The sequence below is a fragment of the Phaenicophaeus curvirostris genome, chromosome Z, assembly GCF_032191515.1.
Source record: "Phaenicophaeus curvirostris isolate KB17595 chromosome Z, BPBGC_Pcur_1.0, whole genome shotgun sequence".
NCBI lineage: Eukaryota > Metazoa > Chordata > Aves > Cuculiformes > Cuculidae > Phaenicophaeus > Phaenicophaeus curvirostris.
The window spans coordinates 58132297-58148243 of record NC_091431.1 but is presented as its reverse complement, the minus strand read 5'-3'; the positions used below and the strand labels follow the sequence as shown (position 1 = coordinate 58148243).

Genomic DNA, 15947 nt, shown 5'->3' with positions numbered 1-15947 from the left:
GCTCAGTAACTGAATCAGCAGCTCCCATCTGGCTCAGCTGTGCTGTACTTCCATCAGCTGTTACGACTCAGGTTGTGAGAGTCTCTTCTACTTGAAGTGTTTGATAAGGTAACATTGAGTTTTGTCAGCAAGTTTTGATTTTTCCCATAGTATTATCCTTAGCCCAAATTCTTCAGCAGTAATATTTGTTTTCACCTAGGAGTAAATAATTTATCTTGAAGATTCCAAATCAAGGTAATATACCATACACTCAAACTAGCTACTATTCAAGAAATCCAAACTTAGCAACTCAACTCTACACAGTATTTATTTTCTTTTTTTTTTTTTTTGATGGTGGAAATCATGTATAAATCACAAACAGTACAAGTTCCTCATGTGAGCAGTTGTCCACTCGAACACTTGAATGGGTCAACTTCCATGTATAGACACTGTATTTTCAGTATAAAGTCAAGATATTATGGCAATTAACTAATACTTTCAACTACAGTAAAGATACAAACTTTTGTAATATAAATTAATTGCCGTTACAAAAAGGCAACTGTATTAACTAATACGGTACAAAAATCTGCAACTTCTATAAATATAATGAAATGCAAGAAGTTAAATGAAATAATACATCACAGATTTCTTTATGGTGCATTTGAAGAGGCAAGCTAAGATACACATGGAGCATTATACAGCAAGAAAGAATACCAAATCTCACTAAAGATCCAACTTTTTTTCCCATAAAAATGCTAGAAGTACAAGTTCAGGACACAACATGGAAGCAGTAAGAGTACCAGCTCAGAGTGGGTAGACAAAGAAGTCTTATTGACAAGTTGTAAAGCATTAGGGAGCAGACAGAAGCTTGTCAAAACCAGCTGTTGTTGGATACTGATTGATAATGTTTTCATTCTGACGGCTGAGACATTGTAGACAGCCACAGGTCTGAGAAGAAGCCCAATGTGGGCACATACACATACACACACATGCACAGACAAAGTAATTTAACAGATGGCTAAAGAACATTAAAGCACAATATCTTTTTTAAAAAGATGATGTTCACTCCTTAACAAACTTGCATGGAAAGTAGAGCCTAGTGCCCAAGTTTATTTCATCTAAACGATGAACACACGTGAAAAGATTAAAAAAAAAAAAGAAAAAGAAACAATTGAGGTTGGTCAGCTGAATAAAAGCTGCATGGTGTCATGTATTCTACCATAGCCAGAGCATTCAACATACTTTAGACTAGGAAAGGTGATGTGAGCTGCTACGAACATTTTTATTTCCTCCATAAAAAGGTGAAGGTGTATATAGACATTAAAAAGGTACACATCCATTAAGTCCATCCACAACACAAAACCACAGAAGAACTACATTCAAAGTAAAGTTAAGTGTTGGTCTTAGCCTGAAGCTGTTATGAGGTATTGTTTCAACCTGTGATGAGGAATGATCTCTGTATTAGTAGGAAAAAGCATATTCAAAATCATTTAGGGAAAAAAAAAATCACTGCTCCTCTATAGTTGGCATTTTCCTAAAGAAAAAGCATTAAGCATCAAAAAGCCCTGGTCAGAGTGGCTACTGGCATATGCCAATGTCATATTCTCATAGACTAACCTGGGCCTTTTGCATGTTAGGCATGTAGCACCTTCCAGGAGTGCATAGTTGGGAAATCACAACCAAAATGTAAATTGGAAAACTCTAAAGCTTTTGGACCACACTCCCCAATGGTATGAAGAAGTAAGGTGTTAAGAATGCTACAGAGCTGGATTTATTTTTATTTGCTGTACATTTTGGTCCATAACTTTAATATGGGAAAGAAGGGGAAAACCAGTAAAACAAAAAATCATCTCTCATCTAAAGCACAATGAAAAAGCAGCAGAAGTTCTGAATCCCCATTTTTGCCTCCCTAAATTGCCTTCCTTCTCTGGGAAATAACTCTCTCATTCCTTCCCACCACTACTTAATTTGTCACTGTCCCTAAACAGGACAGAAATCTCAGGACATTGTAGAAATCTCGGGACTTTGTAGTGCATGTCCACTAAGAGAGTTTGGAACTGTAAATCAGACCCAGTTCCTCTTAAAAGGAAGTTCCTTTAAATCTAGGAAAAGAAGCCTCCTTAAACCACTCAAAAGAAACTCATGTGCAGCAGGGTCCTTGTCAAAGCTGTGCAGAGAGAACTGAACCAACACAGGGCTCCTCTCTGTGTTTTAAAATGAACAATTCCAGTTTTGGGGTATTTCCAAGAGTATTAGGAGTGAGGCAATTAACCTGGTGGGAAAGAAGAGAAGAACAACAAAGCAAGAAGAGATGCCCTTCAGGCTTTCTGCCTAACCTGTCACAAAATTAAACATGGAGCTAACCAATTTTCCCAGCTTCTTTCTGATAATAGGAAGCAAGTTAAGATAGTAATCATCAGGCCACGCATTTGGGCAGAAATTATTCTGAGAGAGCAATGCAAGATATCCATGGAAATTGAAAAGTAAACAAAAAAAACCTATTAGAAATGTTTTGTTTAACAGAGTATAACTGCAAGTAACAAAGAAATGGTTTTTCTAAGCCTTTAAAAGCTGATCCTTGCTATTTTCTTATTCCCAAATAAACTAGTGAGAAACTATAATAAACTTCAAGCTTAAAAAATAAATGCTTGGAGTGGAAAGATACGTTGCCTAACGACCTGAAAAAAAAGGAGTTACAAGTTTCAAAACACAAGCAGAATCAATGAGGAACCAGTGACACATCACTACAGTTTGTGTTTGAAGACACCCATGCATGAGGTCACCTGAATGCTCAAGGCACAACATTCAAAGGTGTGCACCAGTCCAGGGGCTGATATGCACATACCCTGTTGTGACTAACTTAATGATGAACCATTGACCTGGCATGTTTCTTTAAAGGACAAAATTGGTTTATAAGGTTTTAAAAGAATCAACAAAAGGCAGCCAAAAAATTGCAAACCTACATGGGGGAAAACTTGGAAAGACAAAATATGCACTGTGTTACTGGAACCAAATGGGATTTTTCCAAATGTATTACAAATGTTGTTTCCAATGAATACTTTTTTGTCTTCTAAGTAACATTTAGCCCAGAGGAAGTTTGAAAGAACGAGTTATAATCCCCTGAAAAGAGAAGCTTATAGAACAAACACTGGAAGGCCCTTAATTATGGTATTGATGCCTTGGCAATGTTATGATAACAGTAGTACTCTGTGAGTGAGTGACAAAGGAAGCAATTCTTACTTAAAATCAGTCACACTTCTAACTAGTTTTAAAGCCTCCACAGCTGAATTAACAGACATTTGCTTGGTTCCCTTATGGAAAACTACTTTCAGTGAAAATTATTACTTTATCCAACTTCTGCAAGTTTTCTAAAAATATTGCTACTTATACCACCTGGTTATGTCACCTATTTTTCCCAAACACAGTTATCTGCACACGTTTGTTAATTTACTTTTCAGGAAACTTCAGCAAAATAACAGTTCTGCCTTTGACAAGTTTATGCTGTGACTTTAAGAATCAACCAATTTGTCACTTGTGTTTTCACTTTATAAAACTTCAGCACTAACCTGTGCATTAAGAAGGAACTGCTTGCCTTTAAGATGTCCTATTAAGGTTCTCAGCGGCTGTGCTTTCCTTACTATGGGGTCAGTAAACAAGCTGATATAAATTAGTCTCACTAACCCTTAAGACATTAGTTATTTTTCAAAACCCAAGATAGCAGGTAGACTTCCTCCTTTACAGACTATGTTATTTTTGTGCGCGTAAAATTTCCTATCAAGGATGATGGCAAGACAAGAAAGCAACATGCAGTGTGCAGAAATAGTGGTAAACAAAGAGGAACTCCCTATTTCAGTAGTGTAGACAACTCTACTGGAAATAGTTGTGTACCTGATTCACAGAATATTTATTTTAACAAAAGGACATTCTGCACTAACTGTGTATAAACAACATATCACAACTCAGTCTTGATACCACACCATTATTAAGTTGTGAGCAGAATGTGCAGGTACAGTGATGCCTGGAGAACCTCTCTTCTCACTCTTCTTTCTTGCATTTCACATTCGTGAAGGTTCGAAGTCTTTTTCTTCTAGCAAGTTTATCAGAAGGGAGAAGCTGCCTTTTACTGCCTCCATATCATCCAAGGAGCAGGGTTTAAGAATCCAGCGTTTTCCACGTGCCAGTGGCTCAAGTTCAAAATATTTTTTTATCTATTAAAAAAAAAAAGACCAATGCATTAATATTGTAATGACAATTCTCTGTCTCTCATTTGAAAAAACCGAAACCTAAACTAAACATCAAAAAAACCCATGTAAGATGATCAGTACACTCATTTTTAGAATCTTAGCCACAGCTGTTCTTAAAATACAGGTTATATGACGTGACCTGAAAGTGCTTTCTTTAGGGGTGAGTGACCTGTTTGGAAGCTACCACTCTACCCATACATTTGACAGCATGGGAGGTCTGGGAAAGAATGATACAAACTTAAAGCAAAGAGCAACGCACACAAAACAAATGTTCAGTATCAGTCAAAACACCAAAAGTAACTTAGAGTTTTTAGTTTATGTTTGTACTTCAATGTTATGGCTGTATATTTCACTATACTTTCATTGGTAAACACTTAAGATGCAGAATTTGTCACCAGACTACACAAATGAACTGTCAGAAATGTACAAATCCGAAACACTCTGGTCAAAGGTAAGCTATAGCAGAGGGTTTCTTAATGACCTTGAGAACACTAGAAAAATAAAAATTCTTCCAAAATCAGTTAGTTTTTCTAAAATTAAACATAGAAGACTAATGTGACTATGATAGATAAGTACCACACTTGAGATGTGGTGATTTTCTACAACCATCTTAGTTCAAAATCCAGCATGTTCCAGCAGACACCAGTTGCTTACTAACAATGCCTAATAAGGTCTATAAAGAAAGAAAACTTTTGATTGAACTGACTACACTTATACTTCTTCAGCAACCACGCAGCAAAGAGGCATTAGAATATAATGTAATATAGAATTTCAAGTTTTAAGGTGATTATAAGCCTTGACAAAATAGCTGAGGAAGATGCAGTTTCTTGGAAATGCCAACCATCACTAGTGCTAATTACTCCAGCTGTCGGGGCAGAAATACAGGCTCACAGAAAGCCTGAGAAAGAAAAGATTTTCATTTAGTAGCATATACCAATCACTTCAAAACAGCAAGTACAGTATCAAAATATATTTTTTTATGTCTCTTAGGAGAAGACAGCAGTCTGTAGGTTACTTTAGTCCACAGATTACTGTTTTCATAAAAATTTAGTCTTTGACAGCATTTGACCCAACACTATCTGATCCAAAAGTCTACTCGTGTTTGACTTGTCAAAATAGATATGTAGATTTTAGACTCAAAATAATATCAACCAGTATTTGCTATTGTCAACACACCAACACAAATATTTAGTCCTGACTTGGTTTGCACATTCCTTTTCCTTGTAATAATTGCCAAACACTCTTAATTTTCTTTTATCACAGACTGTGCCACAAATATGCACAACAACAGGAACAGTTACTCATATTGTGGCAGGCCAACATCTCTATGCAGCTCTGACAGTATCTGTACACCACTTTATTTAGCTAGCATTGTATTCTATTAGAAGAAAGTGACTGTAGTAGTACCAACTCACATAAATCAGAATTCAGGCATGACCATGGGGCAAGGAAGTTTTCTTATTTTTTAGAAAGGAATTTCAAACAGAGTGTTCAGTAACAAATATCAGGAAAAAAATGGTGGGTTTGAGACTTTTCCTCAACTAAGATAGAGGTAAAAGCTTAAAAAATATATTTCCAACAAAGCAAAATTTTATTAATAACAACCTGCAAACACTGGAAAATGAAGCACTGTACTTGATATTCACTTTCCCTCAAAAATTTTCAGAAAACATAGAAGTTGGAGTAAATGGGACTTCAACAACCACTCTTTTAGTATCAGCATACCTACATTTTAGCATTGCTATCTCAGTGCTGTATTAGTATCTTAATATGTTAACATGGCTATATATGATCAGAACCTAAATACTAATCTCTGTATGGAATATATTGCATATTCTCCAGAGCTGAAGTGACACGAAATTGAATGTACCCCCATTAATATACTGAATTAATGTCACCAACTATAGTACTGCAGAAGTAGAGTAAGACAGGTCTTTTGCTTGTTTCAGCAACAGCCTTCTTGACTGCCAAATAAGGGGAGGAAGTACGATCTGCACAGAAGCATAACAAAGCAAGGTGCCAGTGCAGCTAGCTGATAAAGCAGCCTGCTGGTGTTAAGCTGACAAATATGGCTGAGTAATTTAAGATGTTTCAGACCCACAATCCAGGGTATGTCCACCACACCCCCTCTACCGGAAGACCACTGCCATCAGCTCCTTGAACTTCCTGACGTCTGCCCCAGTCTTACGTAGACTCTTGAGTTACGGCTATACTATATGAAGAAGTTATTAGAAAAAGAAATTATTAGATTATGAAGAAATTATTAGAAAAATTATTATCGTAAGGAGAGTGCTTGGGTTTAAAGGCATTGAATATCTAGAAACACATACATATGGAAATGATGGCATTAAGCAGACTAGAGCTGAATGGTGCATTTGTAGGCAAATATGATGTTGCTTACCAAGGTACTCTCTAGCCAAGAAAAACATGACTTTAAGCTATAATTCAGTCTGACTACAGATGCCAATATAGAATTTCTATTTCAGCAATATAACAGCATCAATTGATTTAGTGAAACAAACTGTGTAGATAAATTAGGATGCTTAACGTTCATAAAAATGTATTTTTTTCCTATTTCTAGATGTATAATCAAAACATAACAAAACCAGCAATGTGCTATCACTATTTTCCACAACTAAGGAACAGCTCAGATTATCTGCATTAATAGGCCCTAGATAAATGCTGAAATTAAAATGGCTCTTCAAATGGGAAGTTGTGATAATGGCATAAAAGCATAACTGCTTATATCCATGTAAATAACAGCCATTTTGTTCACACCTACAGAGACAAAAAAATATGGTAGATGACTTTCCTCCAATCCAAATACAAAAAAGTAACACTAATTAACTTACAAGTAATAAATAACTAAACTAGAAGTAGCACAGAACTAATTTTCCACAACCCAAAGGACACTCTGTGGTATGTTACTGGTTTTCCTCATTTAAGCTTCATACCACAATGGAGTTTGCTGAAGTCCAGAGCATTGCAAGCACATTCTGTAACTTTGAAACTGCCAGAGAGAAATTTGCAGACACAAATATTTTCCAATTTATTATAAATTCTCCCTCCTTTAACTCAGATGATGTCACTCAGTTCTAAAAGCAAAGTCTGAAAGTTTTTTTACAATTAAAAGGTAAACCTTTTTTCACATGCAAGAAATGCAACAACTACATGAAAATAGATTGACACAATCAGATGCCCAACAGTGTTTATACAGTTGAGTTTTCCACTGGATTCTCTCAGCTTTTTATCTGCTTTTGTTTGTCTATTTGCTTTCTGGCCCCTGACCATCATTCACACTTGTTCTCTACCAAATTTCCTACAAGGATGCACACTCACAACCAAAATATCCAAAGGCAGCTGAAATCATCTGAATACTCCCTCACCTAGGTATTTCTTGCATAACCAGATAATCAGCAGTAACTATTTTACAGCTCCCTTCAACTGCATCAGCACAAAAGGGGTAAATTCCTAAGAGAAGTTCTTTTGTCTTCCCTCTTGCATAAATGGTGAAATTCCTTCTGCCTGTTCATGGATGCTGAAGCAAAATATAAAGACTCAAACATGCTTCAGATGTCTGAGACATTAAATGCGCATTTACATACTGGCTTTGCATTTTTAAGCATTTACTTTTGTATTGCTGAATTTTTAAGAAAAAAACTTAGAAGAAAATACAATCAATTAAATCCACATAATTTCAAGACTACTTTACCACTATTTTACAGGTTTTCACTGTATGTCTTGAATCCACATGAGGGCTTTGTTTTATAGAGAAGCTGACATTGTATTTGTGCCACATTCTTAAGTCAATAAAACCAAACAATACATGTTTGCATCTACTCCCACTCTTCTCACACTCCACTGTCTAAGTCCAATTCTACTGGCACAATACACTAAGCATATGGTTATCAAATGTTGCTTAACCTATGTGCTAGAAAAGTCAAGAAACAATAAAAGAATTGGTGCCCAGAACTTCAGCTGGAGTAAATTAGCATAGCAGCATGGAACTGATATTACTAAATTGATATACGTAAACTGAATGACCAGGCCCTGGCAAAAGCTTTTATGTGTTCTGTTACTGAACCTCATCTAGCTAGTTCACACAAGAACATAAGATGTATAGGAAAAATTCGATACTTTACTATATGAATACAGAGTCATTTCTGTTACTCAACATGAAAACAAGCTGACTGAAATTAGTATTGTTCATTCATATACAGAATTCTAATACCAAATTTCACCAATTGGGCTTCAGACCCACTCTGATTGATCTGTTGCAAATAAACACAAAATTTTCATTACCAGGCAGTATTTGGAGAATTTAGCGGATGAAATATTTTTTACCCATTGCCGTTATACTGAACAATTTTACTGGGGAAAAAATTGGAACAACACTTGTATATTATATATAACTAAAGGCTGCACAGTCACATCAGTGTCATCACTCGCCTAAATTCTTACAGGGTTAAGCAAGTAATACTGAAACAGGGTGCCTGGTGGAGGTATGAATTAAACCAAAATTACCTAATTCACTGAATCCATAGATTAACCACAAGAAATGGTTAATTCATCAATCTCAAATCTGTATGGAAAAGAAATGCAGTAATAATGGGAGATTGGGGTTCCCCTTATTCACATTATGAAAGTTTCATGGAGGTGTGATGCTGAGATTACCTTTACAGACATCATAAAAATCTGCCTTTTGGAGCAAATGTTTAGAAGATGAAGGACAGAAAGGCAGTTTTGATTGCTAAGTCCATGAACAACAGATGAGTTGCCAGTAGCAGTGACCAAAGCATGTACAAATTCAGTATCTTTGGAAAAGAGAAAAAGCCAAAAGTACATCACATAGCATTAAGTTTTAAATAGGGAAACTACATAAAATGAGTAACTTAAAGAAAATTACCTGTGCAGCTAAAAAGGTAAAAATGCTTGCAGGTGGCATAGAAAAGAATACTGTAATTACAGGCTTGAAGTATATTTATATGGCTACAGAAGACTTTAAAAGCAACAAAAAAAAGCTTTCAACAGTTGCAGTAAGGAAAGGGATGGTATTAGAGGCAAAAGAAGTCACGTCTAAAAATGGAAAACAGAAAACAAAAGAAATTCTGGCAAGTTAAATAGAAACCACAAATGTTGACCTACTAACCATAGAGTGGAACCCACTTCTTAAACCACTACTGACGTTAAAAAGTAAATTGAAATCTACTCTAGTTTATGTTAGCATGCTGGACTGCAAACGGCACAGCCTCTTGAGTTCCTACACACGCTTTTCTGCTAGTCCTGTTCTGAGTACAGTGATTTGTAAGAGTGGGTGGAATGGATCGGTAGCCACTTCATTTTACATCAACTAGCTCAATCCACTGTTGCACATGAGTTAACACTTTCATACTGTCCCTTAAAAAATTTGCTAGAGATCTCTTTATATGATACCCCACTGAGCTAAAACCAACCCCTTGTCTGACCAGAACAGCTGCTCTAACATGCAAAACTGTCAGTAGAACTTTCATAATGTTTATTCTTCCTACAAAGACACTTCATTTCCTCCTGAGAAGATACTTCACATGTGCCTGCTCACATGCTTCTTCATAGTAGTGATCTCATCCATGTCTAAAGGGATCCTTGTAATGCACCTATGTCTCATAAGCACTCCTCCTAAAATACCTGTACCTCATATTTATTAACTCCAAATGGAATACCTCCTATGCAACAGGGAGGGGAATTAAAGTGCCTCAGTTAATTGGAAGAGACTGTGCTGTGGTCTGTAGAAAGCTATGTACCAGGCTATTCCCAGGAATGCTTGCTGAGGTTAAACAACACTACCAGACACAAAAATACTCTTAATTCCTGATTCTCTGAAGCTAAATATTTCACTGTCAGCTAACTTTTATGTGCCACTGAATCCAAAGTCTCCATGGGCAATGTTAAGAATTTGCAATGAATCAATTAAGTACATATTATGATAATCAGAATTACACAACTGAGCTGCTTGCTTTACTGATTTTTAAAATAAGACCTGCTGATGTAAAACTGAGAGAAAACAGAAGTCTGTCTTCTTTAGAATTTCTATTTGTGTGATAGCAGGGTAAGCAATTTCTCTAGAGAAGATTTTAAAGCCATCAGAAGTCTTTTTGTACAACTCCTCACGTGAATGCTTTACAAATTAGTATTTCTAGTTTGTACAGCTTTGAAATCTTCTATTATTATTATTTTGCTTTCTAAAAAGATTACACGAAACACTTCCAACTGAGTTTTGTACTTAGGTCTGTAACGGATCTAGCCGATATTTTTGGTTCTTAAGTCCTTACAAAGAGGAATACAGTCACTTATACACATATTCCACAAAATAATTTACACAGTGCTTTGTGAAATAGGTGCACTTTTCCACCCTTGTGATCTCCAGTGGCCAATAGACACTACACTGTTCAAATTGCAAGTGACTGCTGAAAGAAATGTGTTTTAAAGAAGAGCCCTAACTGTTCTGAATGAAGAAATAGAATGCCTGGCAAATCAGCATAGACACGCTGTTCCAAACAGAGATCATGCAGTACTGGCAAATGCAAGTGTGAGACAAGAAAAAGGGGAGTGAGCTAGAGAGCTGGAAGATGAATGCAGAAGGGTGTTTACTGAACAATATAAAACATTGCATCATCTATCAAGAAGGAGAGTGTGGAAGAATTTTAAAATGTATAAGTATTCTTTTATATAGATACATCTGGTTATGTTGTAATGGGTCTGGAACAAATATGATGGATGAGAACAAGGTCATAAAACTGCTGAGGGTGCAGAAATACTACTGGGATTTGCATAAATATGGATGGAAGCAAAAACAGGCTTCAAGGAGCTACTAGCATCTGTCTGCTCTTTTCATGCAAGTCTTTACCATGCAAAAATGTATGGTGTATTAGATTTCTTTAGTTACATTCTGTTGATTTGTTCAAAAGATATAGTAAGAATTGGGTAGCTGCTAAAAACACACACCTATGCCTTCCATGTCTCATTCACCCAGCATATTCTGTTTATATAAGCATACACTTCTGCAACTGGAAGACAAAGAGATAACACGAGAACAGCAGCAGCACATATATGTGGAGAAAAACAGGCTTTCAGATTAAGATTCATACAATCAGTGCTGGACTGGACAAACAAGACAAGAACTCACAATATCCAACCCCAGAGTGAGCAAAACAGCATCCCTTCTTGAGTGACAAGTTAAACGAGAACAGAGAAGGTGACATTGTACAAAAATGAGTGCAGTGAAAGCACAGTAAAATATTTTAATATCTACATCTTGACTTATTTAATTTATTCCAAAGAATTAATCAAAAGCAGAAATTAGACATCAGATTGACTACAACAAGACTACAACTAACCATTTAACTTACTGCTCCTATTGCTTCGAGTCTTACCCAAATACATTCTTAAGATAAACCAAAAATAACTGATTGAATTTTAGATAAATTTAGATTTAGGATAGTTTGTTTTTTAAAAAAAGAGCATATTTAAAGATTTTTTTTTACAAGGAACTGATTAAAACCTTTTACTATACCACCATCCATCTCTAGCTTCAGGTTTTGTTTTTTGTTATAACTTCAGCTAAACAGCTTAAGAAATACAAATAACTAATAGAAACTCAACACTCATGACCTTTAGGCAGGTATCTTTCAGAGCCTTGCAGAGGTTTTATAGTTTGTTTGGGTTTTTTTTAAATAGACTGCAGATAAGCATGGTTTACTTCAGACTATAATGTTAACAGGTGCATATGTGATAATTCATCTGCATTTGCCTTAATATGTATACAAATCCAGCATTTGAAAAAGTAACATCTGTATACCATGCCCACGTCACCAAAACACCAAAACACTGTATAGATATGTATTCTTGTATCAACAACAAAGAACAGGAATTCTAAGCGCTTTGGGGCTGGTTCCCCCAATTTAGACCGCTGACATCATTCTAAGCCAACAGCCAGTACGCACACAAAGCAAAAACATTTATTCAGCAGTAGCTATGGTTCTACGAGATGCATGTCCTCACGTACAGAAGGCCAGACAGCGGCGCATCTATTTCACTTGTTCTGTACCAGATACAGTGCAGAGTGTATAAACACAGGATGGTTTCAACCTCCCTTCAGGACTTCTATTGTTGGGGATATTATTAGTTATGTGATGTCCACAGAGACAATAGAAGCCCAGAACTAACCACAATTAACCATTTCTGGTTTGAAAGCCAGAGACTTGCATGGGAGCTGTTTCTGAGTATTTCCTCCTTGCCTTATGGTAAGAGAAGGCAAATCTGGTTTTCTAGGTACAGGCCTCTGGAAGCGCCAATGCTTCCGAACAGCAAGCAATTGCTTTAAACCAGTATTCCTGACAACTCTAGACTCATCTCCATTCTTTGATTTTTACTGACCCTCCACCTAGAAATATAGCAGAATACTTTAATGCTCTGTGACTAGGACCTTGCTAGTGTAAGGACCTCCACAGCTTCCAAATTTCTTCATAAAGCACCAGGATACAAAAAGGAAAACTACAAAGCTCAGATTAGACACAGTCCTGTAGGCAGCGGTATAAAGAACACCTATGTGCAAAACCAGTTTGTCACTACCTCTAAGATGATGCATGAAACAATGCTTAAAACAGGATCAGTAATAAAGCTATTGTTACTTCGATTAAGTGAATTCAGACCTGCCTTTGTACACCTATGACTGTGGAGTGCCTTTACAGTGTTACTGCAAAGGTAGATTATTTCTGAAGAAAGGCACCTGATGGCAGGAAGATTATGACCTGGTAATGTCCTGTTTCTCGTGATTGTATCAATGAAATACAAATGCAGGTATTGTGCTTCCAGCAGAAAGGGAAACCTGGTTTCTGCAAGCCCACAAGTGACTCCCTCCCTCTACCTCTGAATTTGACTCAGACTTTTATCAGCAGATCATGGAGTTACACTTGGAGTAAGCTTCTCACTGGAAAGGAAATTGTATGTAGCAAATATATAGCTGACAATTTTTTAAAAGGATGAGAGGATTAGTATCAGTTGACTAAAATATCTTAATGCAACAGATTTTTCTAAGCACTCTCCGCTCACCTGACAGAGTAACCTACCTATTCAAAATTGTGGTTGAATGAAGGTACAATAACCTCTTTACATTTTGGGGTCCTGGTGCTCAATGTAAGTCTTAATTCTGCACATTTGCAATTACTAGTTGAGTTTTCTTGACATTATGGTAAGTTTCTTGACAACTACTGACAAGCTAAAAGGTTATACTGTACATCACTAGCTTTTTGAGAACATATTTGAAATTTGCACCATTTTACCACTTCTTGATAAGGAACTATTAAATATGACTACAGCTAAAATGACCTTAACTAAGTACTCCGTACCAGGCCAGGAAAGGCTCTGTGTATTGGAGATAATGAGTTTAAGTCCCAAATTCACATATAAGAAACAACCAATTACCCTGTCTGAAACACAGGCTTGTAAAACTCTCAGTTACTTGTAAAACGGTCTGCTACACACAAGTAAGATGCTGCTTAAATGACTTGTTTGACTGGATGCACTCACCATGAAATTGATTCTTTTAAAGCATTATTTTTAAACTTGATATAAGTTAACTGCATAAAATGAAAATGGGAAAAAAATCTGGCATTATATAGCGTATGTTTCAGTATGAGTTTTGTATTTTATGAGGTCAAGGGTTACTTGAATGAAAAACTCATCAAGAACAAATAGTCATTTGTAGGGCAGTAATTGAAAGACTTAATATGATTAAACACTTCTGCCATTTCTGTACCAAGATGTACGGTAGAGGATCTAGTATTATTTGCCCACAGCCTGTGCATCTTCAAAGCACTATGAAAGCAATAAAACAACAAATAGAACATCTTTCAGTCACAAGCAGTCACCAAAATCAGTCACCAAATCTGAGCTACTATTTTTCTATAGTCTGAAAGTATTGTGGTTTTATACCTGACATTTCCAGTTATATTTAGTAGTATTATTTTGTTATGTCTCTTAAGCAGCAGGTGGCATCAGAAGTAGTAACAGGCTACTGAATATTCCTCAATCTCCATCTCAGGGACTTATTTTTCAACTTTACAGTTGTCCAGATTTCAAAGAAGAAGAAGAAAACATTGCAAGGAGATAATGCAGTTGAACATATATAAACTAAGAGCAAAGGTAAAAATATGTTCTTCATTAACATTAGACTGAAATAGATTTGAATATTTAGCATGGTCCTATAAATACCAACAGTCAGACGAGGCTAGGGAACTGAAGAGTCTAGAATTTGCAAACTAAGGCTTTATGTTTGCTTCCATAACAGGAAAATGGTTCTATCAGTTTATAATGAATCAGTGTAGTAACAATATTTTGCTAATAAGTCACAGATGCTCTAGTGACATAAACAAAAAAGAAGTCTGCATGGTAACAGCTAAAATTTGAAATCTTATTAACAGAACATTTCCAATTGTCCTCTCAAAAAAGAAATTACCTCATTACAGGATGAAGCACTAACAATAGTTTTAAAGAACATCAGTACTACAAATACAGTGTTTTATACCCTTGCTCCAAAAAAGCCAGAATATATAATATGCTGCCTACTACAAAACTGCCAAATTCTCAGACCTTGAATAAACACATATTTGCACATTGCACAGTAGTTCAGTCAGCATCCAGTGAACAGTGCAACCAGCCACACTGTTTTATAAGCCCAGTTGTAGACAGATTAATAGAAAGGCCAGCGTCATCACCATGTCAGTCAGACCACAGGCAGTGCAACAGGAATTGAAGGGGAAGTAGAGAGAGGTGTGAAGAGATCAATCACAGAAAATGGCTTTAGATTACTTACAAGCAATAAAACATCCTGCTTCTAAAGATGTCTAATCCATCACAGCAGAAATGACATCATAGTAAATGAATAAATACCCAGCCAGCTGGTGGTGTATCATCTTGATATTTGCCAACTAGAAAGCACAGATCTGCATATGGACTTGACAGTGCTTGATAAAAAGTATACTGAAAATGGGTGCACTTGATCTTAAGGTCTTTTCCAACCTAAACGATTCCATGACACTGTGAAAAATGGGCAGTGCTCAGAAAAAAAAAAAAATCAAAGCAACATTTCTATTAGGAAACAAAAAATGACTCATTTGTTCCCTTGATAAGAGTTATAATGTATTAACATAATCTGTCAGTAAAAAATAAGGTATAAATGCAACCAACTGGATTTAGATTAAAGACAAGTGCACTACAAACAAGTACAACTGGATCCTATTAAAAAGTCCACTGGCTGCTCTGACTGGATCTTAATCTATTCTTGGGAAGAGCAGTTCTGCGTATTTTATACAAAATACATGCAACACCATAACACTTCCAGTACAATTTCTATATTACGTTTTTAATTAAAGGCTAATATAGGTGAATTTTAAATAGGTATTAGTTAAAGCAATAAGTTTCTTCCCTTTTAGTCTTGTCAGTATTTATGGATACAGTGTATGAAGACAAAAAAGTCTATGAAACTATATTTGAAGTTAAAGTTATTTTTTTCTACTAATGTAGCCTATAGAGTCCCAAGTCATACATAAACCAAGCCTGATTTCTGTGAACAAACTCAGTCATTTACTTTGCACAATGAATTTTCTAATATGAAGGGTAAACACAAACAGTTCAATTATTTGCTTCTCATTATCCACAGTATAGAAGTGGTAAGCTAAGACATTTTGT

General features: G+C 36.0%; 1 protein-coding gene across 3 annotated transcripts in view; it reads right to left on the bottom strand.

Annotated features, from left to right (window-relative positions):
- Positions 1 to 305: 305 nt before the first annotated feature.
- ARL15 (ARF like GTPase 15) overlaps positions 306 to 15947 on the bottom strand; it is a 225438-nt gene continuing 209796 nt past the window's right edge. For all 3 annotated transcript variants that reach the window (XM_069879800.1, XM_069879799.1, XM_069879797.1), the window contains one exon: positions 306 to 4187. In XM_069879800.1, the coding sequence (XP_069735901.1) occupies positions 4035 to 4187 (153 nt within the window). In that variant the 3' untranslated portion in view covers positions 306 to 4034. The remainder of the gene's footprint in view (positions 4188 to 15947) is intronic.